Source organism: Urocampus carinirostris, chromosome 6 (assembly GCF_059441175.1).
Source record: "Urocampus carinirostris isolate Australia breed hairy pipefish chromosome 6, RoL_Ucar_1.0, whole genome shotgun sequence".
In the NCBI taxonomy this organism is placed as follows: domain Eukaryota; kingdom Metazoa; phylum Chordata; class Actinopteri; order Syngnathiformes; family Syngnathidae; genus Urocampus; species Urocampus carinirostris.
This window is the reverse complement of record NC_142354.1, coordinates 41369792-41393498: the sequence shown is the minus strand read 5'-3', so window position 1 is coordinate 41393498 and position 23707 is coordinate 41369792. Positions and strand designations below refer to the sequence as shown.

Here is a 23707-nt window from a genome sequence, read left to right as displayed (position 1 = left end):
ATATCATTAACATAAGAAGATAACCACCGATTTTTACCATTCAAGGTTTATTCCTGTGCAAAGTTTTAAATTAATTTGGAATCTGAGCGAGATATACAAGATATAATGAAATGATCTGCTGTCATGGCCAGCATGGTCGCCGTGGCGACCTGTCTGCCCCGCCCCCTGGGCACCAGCTGAAGCAGATCAGCTAATTGTGTGTGTGCTACTTAAGGTTGGGTTGTGGGTATTGCGGGTGTTGGCTCATTACACATTTTCCGTCCTGTCTGCCTGTCTGTTTTCGCATGAGTCGGAGGAATCCTGTACTTGCCCATTCTGAGTGTAAGAATGTTTTTGTTCTGTTTTGTCCCGGAGTTTTGGACGACTTTTATTTTGTTAAATAAAAGTTATGATTGTCAACGCAATTGAGTTCTCCCTTCCTACCTCCTGCCTCCGTTCTGGTCCGATTCGACCTCGTGACATCTGCATTTATATAGCGCTTTTCAAGTCAATGACTTCCCAAAGCGCTTTACAATGTGCTCCACATTTCCCAATAGCGGCCTTGCAGCCATGTAAGGCGCTAACCTGCTTATTGGGGGTATTAGGGGTTCAGTGTCTTACCCAAGGACACTTCGACATGTAACACAGACGAGCCGGGATTCGAACAGGGATCCCTTGATCCCAAGACGAGCGCTCGACCTCCTGAGCTACTGCCGCCAATATATAAACTCTCTGTTGGCAGAATTATTCAGATTAAAACACTTATTGAAGTATTAACCTCCATCGCGAATGGAGCGAGCACGGCCCAGCTGCCATCTTCCCAGGTTCCCGGGGCCGTACTGACAACATCCGGTCAGTAGCCGTGGTTTATTGATTTCACACAAAAACAGGAAATGAAGTCACACAAAAGCGCGACTTCACATTAAAATAAAATTGAGAAATGTATTTACAAATAATGGAATTAAACTGATCTTTGAAACGTAACTATGTGTGTGTGACGATTGTTTTCCATTTTGGGGCGGCAGTGGCTCAGGAGGTCGAGCGCTCGTCTTGGGATCAAGAGATCGCAGTTCGAATCCCGGCTCCTCCGTGTTAAGTCAAGTCAAGTCAAGTCAAGTCATTTTTATTTGAATAGCCCTAAATCACGAAGAGTCTCAAAGGGCTTCACAGATTATTACACTATATTACACAGACTATTTTTCAGCCGACGAGAAGAGTAGGTTATTCATATGCTATGGAGTAGAAGTGAGTTTTAAGCTTAGATTTAAACATTTCCACTGAGGTTGCAGATCGGATCTCAGGGGCAAGAGCATTCCATAGCACCGGTGGAGAACGCCCTCGAACCAGCAGAACACTTCTTTGCTCTTGGGATCACCAGAAGACCGGCATTCTCAGATCGTAGGCTTCGGACCGGGACATAGGGGCAAATCAGATCTGAAAGATAAGAGGGAGCAAGTCCATGTATGATTTTGTATAATATTAAGAGAACCTTGAAATCACATCTAAGGTTAACTGGGAGCCAATGCAGGTTAGCCAAAATCGGTGTTATGTGATCGTACTTTTTTGTCCTAGTTAAAAGCCTCGCTGCGGCATTTTGTACCAGCTGAAGAGACTTGATTCTAGACTTCGGGGGACCAGAGAGTAGTGCATTACAGTCATCGAGACGGGAGGTAACAAACGCATGAATTTTATTTTCCGCATCCGACTGAGACAGTATTGAACGGATTTTAGCAATGTTACGAAGATGGAAGAAAGCGGTTCTAGTCATTTTCTTTACATGCGTTTCAAAGGATAGATCAGGGTCAAATATGACACCTAAATTCTTAACTGAGTCACTCTGTGTGATGTGACATTTGTCAATGTTCACAGCAGTTTTTGAGAATAAGTCACGGCATTTAAATGTCGAAGTGTCCTTGGGTAAGACACTGAACCCCTAATATCCCCAATAAGCAGGTTAGCCCCTTACAAGGCTGCAAGGCCGCTATTGGGAAATGTGGAGCACATTGTAAAGCGCTTTGGGAAGTCTTGACTTGAAAAGCGCTATATAAATGCAGATTTCATTTCATATCAGGAATATAAAAACAGGTTAATTTCATAGCATGGAAGTCTGAGAAATACACAACCAAAAACAGCCAACTGAAGAAAGAAGACGGCAATGTTTATCTGCAGAGGGACTGGTGTTGTGATCAATTCTGTTTTTCGGTCCCACCAACGCAAATTGAACAGCGAGATCCTGTTCCCGAATTTACAGAAACGCCCAGCGAGCCGCAGACCTCAGCTTCAACACCGCTCCAATGTAAACTGCGGCGAGCCCAGCAGCTGGCACATCTGGACATGGCCGAACCCGCAAACTTCTACTCTGCATCTGAACATGTTTTGTGTGACGCTGATGTTTTCTTTATTAATAGCTTGGCTCGGTCGCATTGAATTTTCCCTGTTTTTCTTTTTTAACGAGCCAAAAACTATATTTGTTGATATTTCGATGGACCCCACGCACTCGGAGATGTGATTTTCCCCACTCGTTAGAGTTGTTTTGGATTAAAAATAGGGACGGGCTGCCAAAACCAGCACAATTTCAAGGTATCGGAACCGGTACCGAGATCGGCTGCCTTCGAGTAGCCGTTTTACCACCAGGCATTACGTAGAGCACAGGTGTCAAGCAGGCGGCCCGCGGGCCAGATCAGGCCCGCTAAGGGATTAAATCCGGCCTGCGAGACAACAACCAGGGGAACCCGTGTATTTTTACCTTCATTTTGGTATTTTTTTTTTGGGGGGTTCTATTCCCCCCTTCCTTTAAGTCATTTTGTGCATAATTTTACATAATATTTTGTCATGTTGGGATTAGAGAAGCAAAAACAACCTGAAGAGCCGTTTGGGACCCAAAAGAGTCGGTTCTTTTTAGTGAGCCGAGCCGAAGAAGCCGGTTCTCGAAAAATTCTCCTGACTTTACTCAACTTCGTTCTACTTCGACCTTGACTTCAAAATACCGCATTTAGAAGACAGCGTCAGGGGAACCCGTGTATTTTTACCTTCATGCACTGTAACTTTGACTTCATTCGCTTCTTAATTAGCAATTTGGAGCCCTGATTTTTGTGAGCTGGCTAGATTTTTTTGTGCGCGGAAAAGCTCTGGGTAGTGCGCACACGCACGCAGCTCAGAGGGAACATTGCTGGTGGGTTACTTAGTGTTACGTAAGGGCTAACTGTTGCCCACGGGCAATTTTCCACGGGTCTGAGCATTTACACAAAGTCGGTGAGCAACGCTTGAAACAACAGTGAGCAACAGCAATCCCAAGTGTGGCAACTAAGTCATTATCAAACATGTCCAAAACTTGACATCGAGTTATATTTTGCTGAGTTTCCGGCAATGCAAAAAAATTAGTCGGTTGCACGATACACAACTGTATTTAATCACATTTTTTAGTGGAAGTACAATGTTGGCAACAAAATTGACTTGGTATCATTGGAAATTATTTGAATGCAACACAAACGTTTTCTACTTTTTCCCAGATTTTTCCATTTTTTTTAATTCCTTAAAAAAAAATCTCATTGTGTTTATTTTTTCCGAGCTGTTACTTTTTTCTTTTTGTTCTCTATTTACTTTTTTCCTTTGTTTCTTTCTTTTCTTTTTTTCTGGCCTTTTTTCTGAATTGTTCCTTCTTTTTTCTCTTCTTTTTGTCTCTTATTTTTCTCAGCTTTTCACTACTTTTTCATTTTGGCATTTTTTTCTTTTTTGTTGTATTCCCCCTTCCTTTAAGTCATTTTGTGCATAATTTTACACAATATTTGGTCATGTTGGGATTAAAGAAGCAAAAACAACCTGAAGAGCCGTTTGGGACCCGAGCCGGTTCCTTTTTAGTGAGCCGAGCCGAAGAAGCCGGTTCTCGAAAAACTCTACTGACTTTACTCTACTTCGTTCTACTTCGACCTTGACTTCCAAATACCGCATTTAGAACATATGCACTGTAACTTTGACTTAATTCACTTCTTAATTAGAAATTTGGAGCCCTGATTTTTGTGCGTTGGTTAGATTTTCTTGTGCGCTGAGAATGTGCGGACAGTGCGCGATTGAGCACGCGCTTAGCTTAGAGGGAACATTGCTGGTGGGTTACTTAGTGTTACGTAAGGGCTAACTGTTGCCCACGGGCCCCGCGTTGGAGACCCCTGCAGTCAGCTGTGCACGGACTTAGACATAAAGCACCTTATTAGAGCGCCACGTAAACACCTCAGTCACGCCAATTGTGTTGACTCTGCTGACCGCCGTCATGGAGGTGAGCGGGGGGGGGGGCTTTCAAAAGTGAGACTTGGCAGTAGATCTAGTGCAGCGGGTGGGCCGACCTCATCAAGTCAACCTTTGCTGTATGACACAACAAGAACTGAATTGCAGGACACTTGTGTCCATTTGAATTTTGAATGCAGCAGACTTATAACCAATGTTGCCGTGCACAAGAAAATCCAGCCAGCTCACAAAAATCAGGGCTCCAAATTGCTGATGAAGAAGCGAATTCAGTCAAAATTACAGTGCATGAAGGTAAAAATACACGGGTTCCCCTGACGCTGTGTTCTAAATGTGGTATTCTGAAGTCAATGTTGAAGTCGAACGAAGTTGAGTAAAGTCAGTAGAGTTTTTCGAGAACAGGCTTCTTCGGCTCGGCTCACTAAAAGGAACCGGCTCTTTCGGGTCCTAAATGGCTCTTCAGGTTGTTTTTGCTTCTTTCATCCCTACATGACCAAATATTATCTAAAATTGTGCACAAAATGCCTTAAAGGAAGGGGGGGAATAGAACAAAAAAGAAAAAAATACCAAAATGAAAAAGTAGTGAAAAGCTGAGATAAAAAGAAATAAAAGGAAGAGAAAAATTCAGTAAAAAAAGGCAGAAAAAAGAAAAGAAAGAAACAAAGGAAAAAAAGTAAATAGAGAACAAAAAGAAAAAAGTAACAGCTAGGAAAAATAAACACAATGAGATTTTTTTAAAATGAATTAAAAAAAATAGAAAAAAACAGGGAAAAAGAAGAAAAAGTTTGTGTTGCATTCAAATAATTTCCAATAATACCAAGTGAATCTTGTTGCCAACATTGTACTTCCACTAAAAAATGTGATTAAATACAGTTGTGTATCGTGCAACCGATTAAATAAGCCCCCCAAAATGTTAGTATTATGCGACAAAAGATACCAGGAAAAAAATGAAATGAAAATCTTGTTGTAGACAGGATCGATACCAGATACTGGAGACTGGCGCAAGATATCAGAAAGGATGAGACAGGCGGGATCGATTCCGGATATTGGAGATTGGAGCAAGATATCGAACAGGACGAGATAAACCGGATCGATACCAGATACTGGATTCTGGAGTCAAAAATCAGACAGGACGAGACAGATACAAGAGCCGATACTGGACAGACAGAATTGATACCGCACAGTATACTGGACAGAGTCAAAATACACATCTTGTGGGTGCAGAGGTTCGCTGACTGACTGACAAAGGGTGAGTGAGAGCACTGAGCTTAAATAGGAGGGAAGCCAATGAAATGAAATGATCTGCATTTATATAGCGCTTTTCAAGTCAATGACTTCCCAAAGCGCTTTACAGTGTGCTTCACATTTCCCAATAGCGGCCTTGTATTGCAGCCATGTAAGACGCTAACCTGCTTATTGGGGGTATTAGAGGTTCAGTGTCTTACCCAAGGACACTTCGACATGTAACAAGCCGGAATTCGAACTGGGATCCGTTGATCCCAAGACGAGCGCTCTACCTCCTGAGCTACTGCCGCCCAACCAGGCAACGAGCCGCAGCTGGCGCCAAACGGGCGGGGCCAATTGAGGGCAATGGGCAACCGTGACAGAACAGCACATTTGCGGGATATAAGGTCTTTTCTACCCTAACTGTAATGGCGAGAAAGAGTATTTGGTTTGTTTTTGTTTGTATATGATAGAAATAACCTAACCCACAGGTGTCAAACAGGCGGCCCGCGGGCCAGATCAGGCCCGCTGAGGGATTGAATCTCAGAGAAGCGCAAGAGAAAAATGAGCTGCAGGTTGAAATATGTCAACTTGATGTTGCCAAAGCCAGGTGCCTCTCACAAAGACAATGTACTTGTATGACTCGGCAGTAGCTCAGGAGGTAGAGCGCTCGTCTTGGGATCAAGGGATCCCAGTTCGAATCCCGGCTCGTCCGTGTTACATGTCGAGGTGTCCTTGGGTAAGACACTGAACCCCTACTACCCCTAATAAGCAGGTTAGCCCCTTACATGGCTGCAAGGCCGCAATTGGGAAATGTGGAGCACATTGTAAAGCGCTTTGGGAAGTCATTGACTTGAAAAGCGCTATATAAATGCAGATCATTTCATTTTTCATTTCATTTCTCTCTCTCTCTCTCTCTCCCACCCCTTTTCTCCCACTCTCTGTCTCTCTCTTTTTCTCTCCCTTTGTTGCTCTTTGTCTCTTTCTCTCTCTGTGTCTTTTTAACTTCTTTTGCTCGAACTTCTTTTTTTCCTTCTCTCTCTTCTCTTTCTCTCTACCCTTCGCGCTTTCTTTTCTCCTTTCTCTCCTTCTGTCTTTCTATTTCTCTTTGGATTTATTTACTCCTCTCCCTTTCTTTTCCCCCTCTCTCACGACTTTTTATCTCTTTTGTTTCTCACACTCTCGCCCTCTCTCTCTTTTCTTTCTTTGTCCCGCCCTCTCTCCTTTTCCCTCTCTCTTTCGCTTATCTCTTTCTCTTCTTTTTCTTTCTCTCTAATCTCCTAGTCCGGCCCCTGACAGAATGTTTGTTCTATCGTGTGGCCCCCCAGTTAAAATGAGTTTGACACCCCTGACCTAACCGTATGTTTGACATGCCTCTTTTAGAGCTATGCTACATTCCTATACACACTTTACATAGTGTACAGGGAATGTACCTTTGGTTTGGGCCACCATCATCGTTGGCCACATTGGGATAATGGTTACAAGTCGAGGGGATTTACTTGATTACAACATGGCGGAGGCTGAGGGCTTGTATGCCTTCCCTGTGCCAGCTATGTATGCGCCCACTCTGTAGGGCAGGGGTGTACAAATGATCACCATCAAGCCTAAAGGAGAGAATGGGCAAATATTATAGAGATATACCAGGGGTGTCAAACTCATTTTAACTCAGGGGCCACACGATAGAACATTCTGTCGGGGGCCGGACTAGTAGATTAAAGAGAAAAAAAAAGAGTGATAAAGAAATAAGAGAAAGAGGGAGGGAAAAGAAGAGAGAGGGTGGGGCAAAGGAAGAAAAAGAGAGAGAGGGAGAAAGCGTGAGGAACAAAAGAAAAAAAAGGTGTGAGGGAGGGTGAAAAGAAAGGGAGAGGAAGAAAGAAATCCAAAGAGGAATAGAAAGACAGAAGGGGAGAAAAGACAAAAGAATGCACGAAGGGTAGGAAGAGAGAAAGAGAAAAGAGAGAAAAAGAAAAAAAAGAAGTTGGAGCAAAATAAGTTAAAAAGACACAGAGAGAGATAGAGACAAAGAGCAACAAAGGAAGAGCAAAAGAGAGTGAGAAACAGAGAAAGAGTGGGAGAAAAGGGGTGGAAAATAAAGAGAGAGAGAGAAATAAATACAAGTACAGTGTCTTTGTCCGAGGCACCTAGCATTGGCAACATCAAGTTGACATATTTCAACCTGCAGCTTGTTTTTCTCTTGCGCTTCTCTGAGTGTTGTCTCGCGGGCCGGATTCAATCCCTTAGCGGAACTGATCTAGCCCGTGGGCCGCCGGTTTGACACCTGTGCTGTAGGGTGTGGTTAAGTGACTCTACTTCATGTGTGAGTGCGCATTCCTGAAGCAACCAGGAGTGGATCAAAGTGCCTGAGATCCCAGGCCGTGTCCTCCTGAGGGAGATCACGCTCAGATCTGGGATCAGAGTTTAGCGGATTTTTGTCCACCAACCAGGAAAAAATGTGTGCGGCACAGTTCTAAGGTCTTGGGAACTTCCTGTGTGGGTTCAAATCCAGCTACCGGACTTCCTGTGCGGAGTTTGTATGTTCTCCCCGTGCTTGCGTGGGTTTCCTCCGGGAACTCCGGTTTCCTCCCACATTCCAAAGACATGCATTTCAGGTGGATTGACCGGTCCAAATTGTCCCTAGGTGTGAATGAGCGAGCGAGTTGTCTGTCCCTGTGTGCCCTGCGATTGGCTGGCAACCAGTTCAGGGTGTCCCCTGCCCACTGTCCGATGATTGCTCCAGCACCCCCGCGACCCTACTGAGAATAAGCGGTGCAGCTAATGAGATGAGATGAGATGTCACTCGGCTCTCTCTGTAGGGTCAATCACAGCCGGTTAAATGACATCATAGATTGTAGTTTAAAGTATACTAGACACTTTAAATAAGGAGAGAAGACATTAATGGATTTTGAACTTACAGTAGGACCAAATATATTAAAGAGATTCAAAGGGGTGTGTCGTTTTTGAGTCCTGTCACAAAGAGTTTGACAGTTGATAAGTGCTAAAAAGTGATGCTAACAGCTAAATGTTAACTTCTTCATGCTAAAAAATTTAGGTAATGGCATTATTTTATCGACTTCATATTTACAAATTATGCTAATGGCCTCATGTTAATTAGTTATGCTAATGGATACATGCTAAAAAGTGATGCTAACGGCTAAATGTTAACTTCTTCATGCTAAAAAATTTAGGTAATGGCATTATTTTATCGACTTCATATTTACAAATTATGCTAATGGACTCATGTTAATGAGTTATGCTAATGGATACATGCTAAAAAGTGATGCTAACGGCTAAATGTTAACTTCTTCATGCTAAAAAATTTAGGTAATGGCATTATTTTATCGACTTCATATTTACAAATTATGCTAATGGACTCATGTTAATGAGTTATGCTAATGGATACATGCTAAAAAGTGATGCTAACGGCTAAATGTTAACTTCTTCATGCTAAAAAATTTAGGTAATGGCATTATTTTATCGACTTCATATTTACAAATTATGCTAATGGACTCATGTTAATGAGTTATGCTAATGGATACATGCTAAAAAGTGATGCTAACGGCTAAATGTTAACTTCATGCTAAAAAATTTAGGTAATGGCATTATTTTATCGACTTCATATTTACAAATTATGCTAATGGACTCATGTTAATTAGTTATGCTAATGGATACATGCTAAAAAGTGATGCTAACGGCTAAATGTTAACTTCTTCATGCTAAAAAAATTAGGTAATGGCATTATTTTATCGACTTCATATTTACAAATTATGCTAATGGACTCATGTTAATGAGTTATGCAAATGGGTACATGCTAAAACGTGATGCTAACGGCTAAATGCTAACTGCTTCATGCTGAAAAATTATTCTAATGCTAACATGCTAACGTGTCAGCAAATTGAATGGGCTCAATGCACTCCGGACGGGCCAATTAAAAAAGAATGGCCCATTCAAATTTGAACAGGTATATTTTAAAAGTTCTAAAAGTGTAATAACAGTGTTATTACTATGTTATTACCATGAAAGTGATTTTTTCGATCTCTACAAGGCATTTCCTTGTTACTAACTGTTATGGGCCCATCTCAAATGAACTGGGGGGTGGGGTGGGTTCTGTGGGGGGACTCTGTTAAAACTTACAAATACATCTCTCTGAGTTAAAAACTTTATGCTAACTCATCATGCTAACAACTCAACGCTACCAGTTCTCTACCAACATCTGCCAGATCAATCACAACTCTTACAATTGCCGCGGGAATCATCTACTTGTTTTTAAAATCCCAAATCTCACAAACAAGCACACCGCACACACAATCTCTGGAAAAATCTGTCACCGTTGATGTAAAAAATCTGTTGGACTCGTGTTTGCCTTAAAAAACTCAAACGTGGATTTTCCCCCGTCATCTCATTAATCACTGTTAGGTTCGCACGTGAGTTGTAAATAGGAACGTAGTTTTTGGCTTTGCTGTTTACATCAGTTGCTTATATAGAGTCCCAGAATGTAAACAACACAAAAGATGAAAACAGGAGAAATCAAGAAAGACAAAAATAGATTCATTAATGCACAATGTCAATAACCATGCGTTTTTCAACCAGTTTGGCAAACTGAAATGACGACATTTCTTGTGTAAATATCTATCGTATCAGCTTAGAGGGAACATTGGTTGGCACTAGTGTGCACGGGGCTTAAACTCTTCCGTGTCCTTGGTTTCTGCATCTGCTGCTTCACCATGTTGTACCATCGAGTGGATGCCAACCCATTTCAAGCGCTCGGCCGTCTAGTCATAGTATCTGGAAATTCTCGTAAATTGGATTTTCTCTCGTATGTTCGGCAAGATGTTTATTCGAAAGACATCCCGTAATTGGAATTTCTCACAAATAGAATAGAATAGAATAGACCTTTATTGTCATTGTTACAAAATGGGTTGAACATTTTGTGACAACGAAATTGGCCGTGGCACTCCAGGTTCACATTTAACAGTGAGGATAAAAAAAACAAAGAAGATAAAGGAACAAAGAAGATAAGGTTATAAATTACACAATATTTACACAATAAAATAGTCAACATTGTGCAAAGTGAGCATAGGCATGAATACAATTTCACATCTGTATGAGGTAGTGTGTTTGCAAGAGTTTCAGTTTGTTGTGCGGTGTGTGTTAAGGGTGGTAATGGCTCTGGGGAAGAAACTGTCTCTGAGTCTGTTTGTTTTTGTTTTGTGTGACCTGTAGCGCTTGCCGGAAGGCAGCAGATCAAAGAGGTGGTGGCCGGAGTGAGAAAAGTCTTTGATGATGTTTTCTGCTCTGCTGAGGTAGCGAGAGCAGGCAATGTCCTCCAGACTGGGTAGAGAGCAACCAACGATTCTCTGGGCTGTGTTGATGACCCTCTGAAACGTTTCCCTGTCTGCTGCCGTGCACCCAGCATGCCACACCGTAATGCAGTATGTTAGAATGCTCTCCGCTGTGGCGTTGTAAAAGGACACCAGCAGCTGCTGTTTCAGATGATTTTTCCCGAGCACTCTCAGGAAATGGAGTCGCTGCCGGGCCTTCCCTACCACAGCTCTGGTGTTTGCAGACCAGGAGAGGTCATCGGAGATGTGCACACCCAGGAATTTGAAAGAGTGGACTCTTTCTACACAGTCTCCTTTTACGATGAGTGGTGCTGGGTTCCTGCCTTTCCTCCTGAAGTCCAGTATGAGTTCTTTTGTTTTGTGGTTTTCAGTATGAGGTGGTTTTTCGAACACCACGTTGTCAGTGACTCCACCTCATCCCTGTACGCCGCCTCGTCCCCTACAGAGATGAGGCCGATCAAGGTGGTATCGTCGGCGTACTTAACGATTGTGTTTGTGAGGTGGGTCGGTGAGCAGTCGGAGGTGTAGATGGTGAAAAGCAGGGGGCTCGGTACACAACCTTGGGGGGAGTCAATGCTTAGTGGTTTGTATGTAGAGAGGTTTTTGCATTTAAAAAATGCACATAGTTGAGACCAAAAAGTAAGAAGTATAACTTTTGAGTTGACAGAACACACAAATACATGACACACAGATATGGACGCATACACACTTACTCATTCACTCTGAGACAGCTGCAGATATGCCCTTGTGCTTTAATCAGGACACATTCACGTCTCAGCCTCTTATCTTCAAATGGCAGGAAGCGTCTCCCGTGGTTCACACGTGATCCTTTTAGACAAAGGGTTGCAAGTCGCTCCTTCGGTGGACCGGAACCCAGATGAGCGATAGGTACGTTCCGGGCGGCACTTTTCTTCAAAGGCTAACGTGTGTTTTGGACCAGTTGCTCTCAATGTGCAGATGAGAAGATGTCGGAAAAGACCTGCAATGACCAAGGTTGGGTAGGGTTACTTTAACTTGATTACTTTCAATTACTTTTTGGATTACTCCGATACCAAATATGCTAATAAAAGACAAAAGAAACTAAATATGAATAAAATGATGACTCACAACACGTGGTAAGCTTTCTCTCCTGGCTTTGATCTCTTGGATCTCCGGCAAAACGAACATCAAATGCGACGGAAACAAAATGAAAAGCATAAACACGTTTTCAACAACGATCTCAAAAGCGCACGTTTAAGTACCCACAGGAGTAATCAGTAAATGCGAGTCAGCCGGTGTCAAGGGGTGGTGCCAGCTGGGCGCCATGGCAACCGTCCAGAACCTGACATTAGGGGTTAATCAATCGGATAATGGATAATTGATAAAGAATATAAAACAATAAACCTCTACAAAATCCCCCCACCAAATATGCTAATAAAAGACAAAAGAAATTAAATATGAATAAAATTATGACTCACAACACGTGGTAAGCTTTCTCTCCTGGCTTTGATCTCTTGGATCTCCGGCAAAACGAACATCAAATGCGACAGAAACAAAATGAAAATAAATCCAAACAGCTTTTTGCCGTTCCATGTATTCCGTTACTCCCCAAGCCGGCAAAAATTTTGTCATTTTCATCATATACTATCCGTCCCATTTTAGTTAATGCTTTAAAAAAATGACAGCAATGTTTTGCAATCTTGGCAACGGTTTCCAAGGAGGCCCGATTGTGTTTGTTGACCCAGTGAATCTCTTTTGATACGGCGCAAAAGGGGCACTTTGAAGCACTTATTTGTTCTGACATATTTGCGTTTGAGCGATAAGAAAGTCCCTCTGGTGGGATTTGCAGCAATTGCTTTTGTTTACAAAGCGTGCCGTGCTTTTTTCTCTGGCGCTGCGTTTGCTTTGTTACACTTTCAATCGAGAAAAATGTGTAGTGGCGAGTTGGAGAGAAGACGAGGTGGGCGGTAGATGTCAGTCAGGCAGAACATTGACAAAAAAGTCAGGCCCCCTATATGTATATATATATGTAACAGGTGTAATAGTAACTTTTGTTTTATTGAAATTCCTGCTGAAATATGTTTATAGTTTTTGGTAAGTGTCCTGCAATGATGAGTCCAACAGTGCCACCTGCTGGTATGGAGTGGGGTTTGGTTTTGGCTTTGGATATGTGACCGGAAGGCGGGGTTTTTTGGCAGTCTTCAGAGAGAGACACATCTTGGTTAATGTTCACATCTTTTCGTTTTGTTTCTGTTTTACTAAAATGGTAATTCCCCTTGTAGAGATCAGAGAGATCAAAGCCAGCGGAAAAGCTAATGTTGTGACTCATTTCATCGGCAGGTAAATTGTATCCGTTTTTATACTCATTATTGTTCTTATTTCTATTTTCTCATATATATTAAAAAGGATGATGTTGGTTGAAATTCAGACTAAAGAAAAATATGTTGAATTCATTGTAAACGTTAAAATCAGGGATGTGATTTTTCCGCTAATTCGCGGAATTCCGCTTTTTTTATCTCCAAAAATAAAATTTTAAAATTTCCGGTGTTTTAATTGGTAAAAAAAAACGATTTCGTCTCGACAGCATGCCATTTGAGTGTTTCCGTAACTGAAATGAAACGTACTTGCGATTGGTTGAAGTCTCGTGTTGACCAATAAACGCGCTTGTTATAGGAGTGTGCCATTGTTCATTTCTCACACGTTTTTGCCGGGTGTTTAAAGAAAGATGTCCGTGATCGAACGCAAAGATGCTCCGCGAGCTAAAGAAATTGATAAGATTGTAAAAAACAAGTTTCGATGGGACTGGTTGGAGAAGGAATTATCTACGAATGTTGGAAAGAAGACTGTGACGAATTTGTTCAATGACTTTATTCGGAAGATCGATCGTGCCGGGAAAGCACTTTGCATTTGGTGTCATGATACCATCGACTATGGTGGGAGAGGTTTCAAAGCTCTTGAAAGTCACGCAAAGAGCAAAAAACACGTGAAAGAACTCCAGTCAAGAACGACAAATTATTCCATCGCTGGAAGTTTCGGTGCCCAAACGAAAACTCCAAAACTTTACGGCCTCCATCCCTTATTGACATCACAATCGGAAGCGGTAATAAAGAGACGTGATCCACCCCAACAACCTGTACCAGTTGCTGATAGAGTCGTGAATTTTGAGGTAGGTGGTAAACTTTTCAAATTTATTTATTTGAGAAGTTCTTGTCCTGTTTCCTAAAGCCAGAGTCCCTTCAAGGCTGTAAACTGACAGAAATTGAACTGAACAACAAAGCCAACCAACTCCGAGAAAATGATATTTTCTATGGTGGTGTCACCAGCAAACTGATGGATTCTTCTAACAAGTCGTCAGTTGTGTTCAAGTTCAAAGCCAAAGCCAAGGCAGCATATCTGGCATGTGGTCTGTACCTTCAGAAAAAGTTGCCCATGAACAGCAAGCTTCTGAGAGCAGCCTCTGCCATTGACCCACTTGCCAGAGGACACAGCTCAACTTTAAACCAACTGAAGAAGCTGTCGTCGTTGGTCACCAATGTCCTTGATGAGTCAGAGCTGGGGAACTATGATCTCGAGGTGAGAGAATACCAGTTGGACAGTGAGTTGCCAACACCTTTGGACTCAGAGGGGAAGGCAATTGCACTGGATCGTTGGTGGGCCCAAGTCTTTGCTGTTGGAAGATACCCAACCCTGGCCAAGATGGTGAAGGCTCTCATGAGTTGCTTCCATGGGCCGCAAGTAGAGGGGGCTTTTAGTGTCATGGGTGATGTCCTGAACCCCAAAGCATGCAGAATGGACATAGCCACATACAGTTCTATCCAGACTGTAAAATATGCCCTAAGAGCAAGAAATACCACCTCTGTCAGCCATTTTGGAAGGAAAGACATTCTGATGGATCCTGTGCAGTCCATACTGTGCCTAAATCTGAGGACATCCTCCAAAAGGTACAGGGAGGAGAAGGATGCAGAAGCAGCTATGTTGTCTGCAAAACGAACAGAACTTGCTGTGAAACAGGACACCCAAATGAGCAAGGCTGCCTCAAGAAGAACCATCAAAGCTGCACAGAAGCAGGCTAGAAAGACCCATTCCAAAGCAATGAAGTCTAGGAGGAAGTAGTGTTTGGGTCATGTGAATGGATTTAGCTGTGTCCCGACGGATCACCACCTTATCGTGGTGGGGCACTTTGCGCGTCTCCATGACCCCCAGAGCTATGTCGGCGGGAGTCTCGTACTCCTGGTAGGGTTACCCAAGCCGAACAGGTCGAAGGGTAGAGTCCAGACTAAGAGTGATCCCAAAAGCTGGTGGCGGCACGCTTTGAGGCGGTTTCCTACAGACCTGGATCCCGTTAGCCGCCTGCAGTTGTAGAAAGATGCCGGTCGTCTAGGGTCTCCCTTGCCACTGGAACCATCTTCTTTACAATTAAGATAGTGGCGTTGGGGAAATGTTTTTTAATGTGACTGATTTTGAGTTGACTTAAACTGTAATTTTATATGGGATAGTTCAATATACATTGAAAATTTATGCTGTTGTCTTGTCTATTTCTTTGTCATCTGAGTGCATTGAAAGTACTTAAAAAAACCCATGAGCTCCGGGGGGGGGCTTCGCCCCACTTTTCCCCCCACCAGGGCACTGCCCTGGTCCTACCTGGTTTCCCCCCCCCCCCAGCTAGCAATCACCCCCCCCCCCCCCCCCCCCCCGCTAATTTTCAGATAATTTCACTTTGGTCAAATCACATCCCTGTAAAATGTCAGAAGGACCAGAACAGAACAGGAAACCCCAGAGCGTTCGTTACAATTCTTTATTTAGGGAAGCGTACAGGGCTAGCGGGAGACGCAATGGCCGTCGGACGTCAGCAGCAAAGCCGTGAAGACAGCTTCGGAACACGTAGCCAATCGGAGTGCGGAAGTCTAGCAGGTCAAGTTTACCGGGACTGGAGAGAAGATCGTAGCGTGGGACGGAAGCAGGTCGGATCGGAGGCAGGCAGAATCAGGTAAACAGATCAAGAAGGCACAGGTAATCAGGAGAGTCATACAGGGTACAAATGTAATCCTCAGACGAAGAGGTCTCCGCCTAGCGTGCTTAAAAAGGGAACATAAACTAATCAGAGGGCGTCCACGTGATAGCTCCAGGTGACTCTAGTTAGCAATCACGACATAAAAATCCACTATACAATCTCTTGTTAAAAGTATCTTCTTGAAATGGATGTAAAAATATATTGTGATATTCTAGAATTTATTTTATGTAAATTGAAAAGAAAGCTCTTTGATATGCTTTTAGGCAGTCTACAGAGAGAGCTGCTAACGAGAACAAAGAGATCAAAGCCAGCAGAAAAGCTAATGTTGTGACTCATTTCATCTGCAGTAACTGTAATAAAAACCTCATCATCCAGTCCAGCGTGAATGTGGATCTTTGGTGGGACAGGTATACCACGGTTACATATATATATATATATATATATATATATATATATATATATATATGTCGTGATTACCTAACTGGAGCCACCTGAGGTAATCAGCTGGTGTGCTGGAACGCGATTTCCTGATTGGTGGAAGCTTTCTACATAAGCTGTCAGCGTCCAGAGATGGACGTTCGAGTGTACTCCTCGTTTCCCTGAGTGAGCCTCCAACATTTAAGGTACCACGACCCCTTTATGTATTCCAAGTCTGATTCTCGTTGCCTGACCCTTGTCTGTTAAAAGTTTACGATCTACTCTTCCGTCCCGGCCACCGACTTACCTGCTACGTTACTCGTCACGCGTTTTCACCACGGAGTTGCCATATCGTCCAAAGAGGCTTTCTGCTTCCAAGAGCCGACGTCCCAAGCCTGCTCCACCGAACCTTGTCCAAATAAATCCTTTAACTGACGCTATTGGATCCGAGTGCTTGTTCTGGTCCTTGACAGATATATACAGGACTGTCTCAGAAAATTAGAATATTGTGATAAAGTTCTTTATTTTCTGTAATGCAATTAAAAAAACAAAAATGTCATACATTCTGGATTCATTACACATCAACTGAACTATTTCAAGCCTTTTATTATTTTAATATTGCTGAATTTGGCTTACAGCTTAAGAAAACTCAAAAATCCTATCTCAAAATATCAGAATATCATGAAAAAGTATACAAGTAGGCTATTCAACTAATCACCTGAATCATCTAATTAACTCGAAACACCTTGCGAGGGTTTCCTGAGCCTTAAAAACACTCAGCTTGGTTCAGTAAACTAAATCACAAGTATGGGGAAGACTGCTGATCTGACTGCTGTCCAGAGGACCATCATTGATACCCTCCATCAGGAGGGTAAGACACAAAAATAGATTTCTCAAAGAGCAGGCTGTTCACAGAGTGCAGTTTCAAAGCATATCCACAAAAAGTCTGTTGAAAGGGAAAAATGTGGCCGGAAACGCTGCACAACCAAGAGAGATGACCGCAGCCTTAACAAAATTGTGAAGAAGAGCCGCTTCCAGAATTTGGGGGAGCTTTAAAGACAGTGGGCTGAAGCTGGAGTCCAGGTATCAAAAGCCACAGTTCACAGACGTGTCCGGGAAACGGGCTACAATAGCCGTATTCCCATGGTCAAGCCACTTCTGAACTCAAGACAACGGAAGAAGCGTCTGACTTGGGCTATGGAGAAGAAGCACTGGACAGTTGCAGAGTGGTCCAAAGTCCTCTTTTCAGACGAAAGAAAGTTTTGCATTTCATTTGGAAGTCAAGGCGCCAGAGTCTGGAGAAAGGCTGGAGAGGAGCAAAATCCAAGTTGCTTGAAATACAGTGTGAAGTTCCCACAGTCAGCAATGGTTTGGGGAGCCATGTCAGCTGCTGGTGTTGGTCCACTGTGTTTCATCAAGTCCAGAGTAAATGCAACTGTGTACCAAGAGATTTTAGAGCACTACATGCTTCCATCTGCTGAAAAGCTCTATGGAGATGAGGATTTCATTTTCCAGCATGATCTGGCACCTGCCCACAGTGCCAAAACCACCAGTAACTGGTGCACTGACCATGGCATCACTGTCCTTGATTGGCCTGCTAATTCCCCTGACCTGAACCCCATCGAGAATTTGTGGGGTATAGTTAGGAAGAAGATGAAAGACACCAGACCTACAAATGCAAATGAGCTGAAGGCCGCTATCGAAGCATCCTGGGCATCAATAACACCTCAGCAATGCCACAGGCTGACTGCCTCCATGCCACGCCGGATTGATGCAGTAATCCGTGCAAAAGGATTCCCAACCAAGTACTGAGTGCATCAATGGACATTTTCAAATGTTTGATTTAGTTTTGCTGTTATAAAATTATTTTTTTACTTGGTCTGAGGAAGTATTCTAATATTTTGAGATAGGATTTTTGAGTTCTTTTCAGCTGTAAGCCAAAATCAGCAATATTCAAATAATAAAAGGCTTGAAATAGTTTAGTTGATGTGTAATGAATCTAGAATGTATGACATTTTTGTTTTTTAAATTGCATTACAGAAAATAAAGAACTTTATCACAATATTCTAATTTTCTGAGACAGTCCAGTATATATATATATATATATATATATATATATATATATATATATATACATATATATATATTTGGTCATATAGGGATGAAAGAAGCAAAAACAACCTGAAGAGTCGTTTAGGACCCGAAAGAGCCGGTTCCTTTTACTGAGCCGAGCCGAAGAAGCCGGTTCTCTTTACTCAACTTCGTTCTAATTCTCCCTTGAATTCCAAATACCGCATTTAGAAAACAGCGTCAGGGGAACCCGTGTATTTTTACCTTCCTGCACTGTAACTTTGACTTAATTCCCTTCTTAATTAGCAATTTCGAGCCCTGATTTTTGTGAGCTGGCTAGATTTTCTTGTGCGCGGAGAGGGGGACATTGGTTGTAAAGACAGTTGAATTACAAGTGTTTATTATTAAATTATTACAGCACTCGTTACCGAGAAAAGTAATTGCATTCCAGGAGCACATTCCTTTGTAACGCGTTAGTCCCAACTCTGCTGCCGTGGGACTAGACATTAATAGATGATCTATTTCAAAACGTATGTCTAGCAGAGGAACCCCCCAGAGGAGCCCACTTCTAACATCAGGGGGCTTGGGGGGTACATGGTACGAGGTGCACATCCATCACGGCTCAGTGGCATGCATTCATTATGTTGAAGGAGGAGAGGTCGGGATTAAGGAAGTGGGCCGAAGCAGGTCGGGGTCACTACGCAGGGAGAGCTGGCCAGGCTGGTTCAAGATGAAAAGATTTGGATGGGATTTTTTTTTTAAGAGGCGGGGTAGTCACGGTGAAAGAGAAAAGACTCCGTGGAAGTGGTCCAGATATGTCTGCATTATTAAATAGGATTTGGAGACTCAAGGTTTTAGTGGATTACGCCCAAAGGAATTTCAATGAATGCAACAACGTACAGAAACTCATAAAAGAAACCAGAGCGCACGGTGGACTAGTGGGTCTATGAAATGTGACTGAGATTCAGGATTAGAATCCAATTTGTGTCGTCCAGTTTACGTACGTACTTCAAATGAGGTCAGTTGAAGTGTCCGCTTTCACTGCAAAGATTTGATTTTGGCATTGGTGGGGACAAAGAACACATGTTTAAGTGAGCACAGATGATTGGTAGGGACCAAACAATGATTGCTCAATATTGATGGGACATAGCGAATTTTCAGTGATAACAAAATAATGGTGGGGACCAATGTTTACTCTAATCGCGCACTACCCAGAGCTTTTCCGCGCACAAGAAAATCTAGCCGGCTCACAAAAATCAGGGCTCGAAATTGCTAATTAAGAAGCGAATTATGTCAAAGTTACAGTGCATGAAGGTAAAAATACACCGGTTCCCCTGACGCTGTTTTCTAAATGCGGTATTTTGAAGTCAAGGTCGAAGTAGAACGAAGTGGAGTAAAGTCAGTAGAGTTTTTTGAGAACCGGCTTCTTCGGCTCGGCTCACTAAAAGTAACCGGCTCTTTCGGGTCCGAAACGGCTCTTCAGGTTGTTTTTGCTTCTTTCATCCCTATATGACCAAATATTATGTAAAATTATGCACAAAATGACTTAATGGAAGGGGGAATAGAACAAAAAAGAAAAAAAGAAAAAGAAAAAAGTCGTGAAAAGCTGAAAAAAAAGAAACTGGGAAAAAAAGAGAAAAAAGAAGGAAAAATCCAGAAAAAAAACAGAAAAAAACAAAAGAAAAGAAAAAGAAACGAAGGAAAAAAAGTAAATAGAGAACAAAAAGAAAAAAGTAACAGCTAGGAAAAAATAAACACATAAATTCCACCGGTCTAAATCTTACCTTTTGCACTCGAGCGCCGCTGGCGGCCGTTCGAAAAATTACATAAATTGGCCGCATCACTGAATAAGCCACAGGGTTGAACGTTTGGGAAAAAAGTAGCGGCTGTCACAGGCACCGTTTGGGATGAAAGTTATATTATTATTATTAAAGCTTTGAAATCTCTCTCGGTGTACCGTCTTTTTTTGTAAATATGTGTAACCCGTGTATAATATGTATTTGCAACTGCATATTTTTGTAATGTATTTATTTGTATTTATTTTGGACACTTATTCTCATATGTTTTGGACGGGCGAATTAAAAAGAAGGGGCGTAACAAACGCGGGCTGGCGGTAAGTGGGGACCGGTAAAGGTGAGTGTTTGTGGACACGGCGGACAATAGTGGATATATATTTTTCCCACCCTTACCTTTGAAAATATACACTTTTTTCTTTGGATTACATTCAACAGGACCGGACGCTGCCGGTCTGCATCAAACCTTAAGTACCGGTATAATTTTACATTCATTTAGTCGGCTGTGATTTCTGGACTGTGTACTTTAATGAAGGATATTCAGTTACAATCGCGAGACTTAAAGTCGGGTCTGGGTAAATTTTGTATTACATTTTTTTTAATGTGGGCGCATATTTGTGAAAAGAATATATGAATTGTGTTTTTACGGTTTTTAATTAAAACAAGGATGCGTTTATTTGAGGAATGTGTTTATTGGAAGCTGCATTTGAACCGTTTGAGGAATTCCTAATCCGGTTTAATGTTGGCTCAAAGCTCAAACATCTGCGTTGCTTTCTTTAGTGATCCCTCTATTTCAAGCCCAGATTATCAAAATCAATCCAAAACAATCCTGTATGTGCATGTGTGCGCGCTAATTCCAAGTAGTGCAAACAAGTGCCGACAAAGTGAACCAGGGTGGGATTTTCTACTGGAACAGGTCAAGTGAACCATGTGTCATTGCCAGGGTTGGGTAGGGTTACTTTAATTGGATTAGTTTCAATTATTTTTGGATTACTCCAATACCTAATATGCTAATAAAAGACAAAAGAAACTAAATAGGAATAAAATGACTCAATTTTGTGCAGGCTTGGGGAGTAACGGAATACATGGAACGGCAAAAACCTGTTTGGATTTATTTTCATTTTGTTTCTGTCGCATTTTAATTTTCATAATTTTTATCATATTTAGTTTCTTTTGTCTTTTATTAGCATATTTGGTATTGGAGTAATCCAAAAGTAATTGAAAGTAATCCAGTTAAAGTAACCCTACCGAACCCTGATACATAGATAGATAGATAGATAGATAGAGAGAGAGAGAAAAAGAGAGAGAGAGAGAGAGAGAGAATGAGAGAGATATAGAGATAGATGGATAGATAGATAGATAGATAGCAGGGTTGGGTAGGTTTACTTTAACTGGATTACTTTCAATTAATTTTGGATTTCTCCAATACCAAATATGCTAATAAAAGACAAAAGAAGCTAAATATGAATCAAATGACTACATTTTGTGCAGGCTTGGGGAGTTTTTTTTTTTCAGGAAAAGTGCAAGAGGAGACATGTTCCTCAAAGCCTGCACCACAAACCCATTGCCATCTACCAAAGAGAGAGACTTGGGGGTCCCGAGGTAAGATGATCCCTCAAGGGAAGCCATTCTCTTGAAGGTTCACTAAATTTGTGTAATTGAATTCCAGCATGCCTCCCGTCCTATATCGCGGCTGCGCGTCTCCAGGGGACAACAGACGGCCTAAATGATAGCCACTGGGGCCTGTACAGTAGACAAACAGAAAAAACGAGCTCATAAAAACTGCGACAGCTTTGTAAAACTTCACAGATGGGGAGTGAAGGCTATCCTGGAGTGTCTTCATAAATTAAGCATCATAAAACGTTGCAAAAGAATGCACGTTGAAATGAAGAATAACAAAAGATCATGGGTTGTGGTGTGCACAGAAGGTCTCATCTCATCTCATTAGCTACACCGCTTGTCCTCAGTAGGGTCGCGGGGGTGCTGGAGCCCATCCCAGCAATCATCGGGCAGTGGGCAGGGGACACCCTGAACGGGTTGCCAGCCAATCGCAGGGCACACGGGGACAGACAACTCGCTCGCTCATTCACACATAGGGACAATTTGGACCGGCCAATCCACCTGAAATGCATGTCTTTGGAATGTGGGAGGAAACCGGAGTGCCCGGAGGAAACCCACGCAAGCACGGGAAGAACATACAAACTCCGCACAGGAAGTCTGGAGCTGGATTTGAACCCACGCAGGAGGTTCCCAAGACATGAACTGCGCGGCTGTGCTGCCCGTGCACAGAAGGTGTTTTTTTTTTAATTAAGAATTTGAATTGTCTTGATAACACAACATACTGAACATTGTTTACACGAGGGGTCGGGAACCTATGGCTCTTTCTACGAGTATCTGTGGCTCAGAGACAAATTTGATTGCATGCAAATTTTCTCCATCTCGTTCAAAACTTTAGCAATTAATCCTGTTCGGATACACGCAAAGCCAAACCAAAGCTGAATAACGAGAGCAGTACTTCGCAGAATATATAGGGCACGTTTTTCACTACAATTTACAGTCAAGGTGTCAAACCAAAACAAAAAAAAAAAACCCAAAAGAACTCGTTTTTGCTGTACAACGCTAAAGAATCCTTTATATAAAAGCTCACTATATAATCTCTGTTCAGTGTTCAGATACCTTATGATGAAATCCACAGAACAAACTGTAAATACGCCAAAACACCGGAAAGAGAACTTAAAGTTATTTGATTGGGTGAGTGGGAGGGATGGGTGGAGCTATGCAAAAAGTGCAAGCACTCCCTCCCATCTCTCGCCCTATGCCGTCTGCGCAAAAGGTAAGCACATCAGGCTCCCTGTTCTCAGAATGTTGTGACGTTTTTACACTTTTTTCTTTGGATTACTGTCAACGGGACCCGGACTCTGCCGGTCTGCATCAAACCTTAAGTACCGATATTATTTTACGTTCATTTAGCTGGCTGTGATTTTTGGACTGTGTACTTCAATGAAGGATATTCAGTTACAATCGCGAGACTTAAAGTCGGGTCTGGGTTAATTTTGTGTCTGGGTTAATTTTGTGTTACATTTTTTTAATGTGGGCACATGCGGCTTGTATACAAGTGCGGCTTGTGTAAGTACAAAATCGGCTTTCCTCTTGAAATGTGGTGTGTGCGGCTTATAATCAAGTGCGCTCTATAGTCCGGAATTTACGGTAATTGCAAGAAAGAAAGTTTAAAGTGGTATGTTTGTTGATTTTGGGACACGGGCTCTGGCATGATTCTCTTTTCATAATTTTGATCAAATCATCAAAAATAAATGTGCTGAAGACTAAGCTTTTGTCTGTGGCGCGGGTTTAGCAATTTAGTCAATTTGTCTCATAATATATGGTGTGGCTCTTTCCCAAAATAAAATTAATATATTTTGCTTTTATGGCTCTTTGAGTTAAAAAGGTTCCCGACCCCTGGTTTACAATAAGATTGGACGTGGCACCCGGGATACCATGTAATTAAATACTTAAGTCAAGTCAAGTCAAATGTATTTATGACGCCCTTAATCACAAAAATGTCTCAAAGGACTGCACAGGATTACAATGACACAATGACCTGATCTTAAACCAACATGCGGGCAAGGAACAACTCAAAGACCTCAGCGTGAGGAAAAAGA

General features: G+C 42.2%; 1 protein-coding gene across 2 annotated transcripts; it reads left to right on the top strand.

Moving 5' to 3' along the window:
* Positions 1-13038: 13038 nt before the first annotated feature.
* On the top strand, positions 13039-21967 carry LOC148364820 (uncharacterized). Of its 2 annotated transcripts, XM_088337276.1 has the most exons (4): positions 13039-13097; positions 15561-15744; positions 21540-21650; positions 21718-21967. In XM_088337276.1, the coding sequence occupies exons 2-4, from the start codon at positions 15590-15592 to the stop codon at positions 21776-21778; spliced, it is 327 nt and encodes a 108-aa protein (XP_088193402.1). In that variant the 5' UTR covers positions 13039-13097; positions 15561-15589; the 3' UTR covers positions 21779-21967. The 2 variants fall into 2 exon arrangements, with proteins under 2 accessions (XP_088193402.1, XP_088193401.1); XM_088337275.1 differs by lacking the exon at positions 13039-13097 and having other exon boundaries at positions 15507-15744.
* Positions 21968-23707: the final 1740 nt, after the last annotated feature.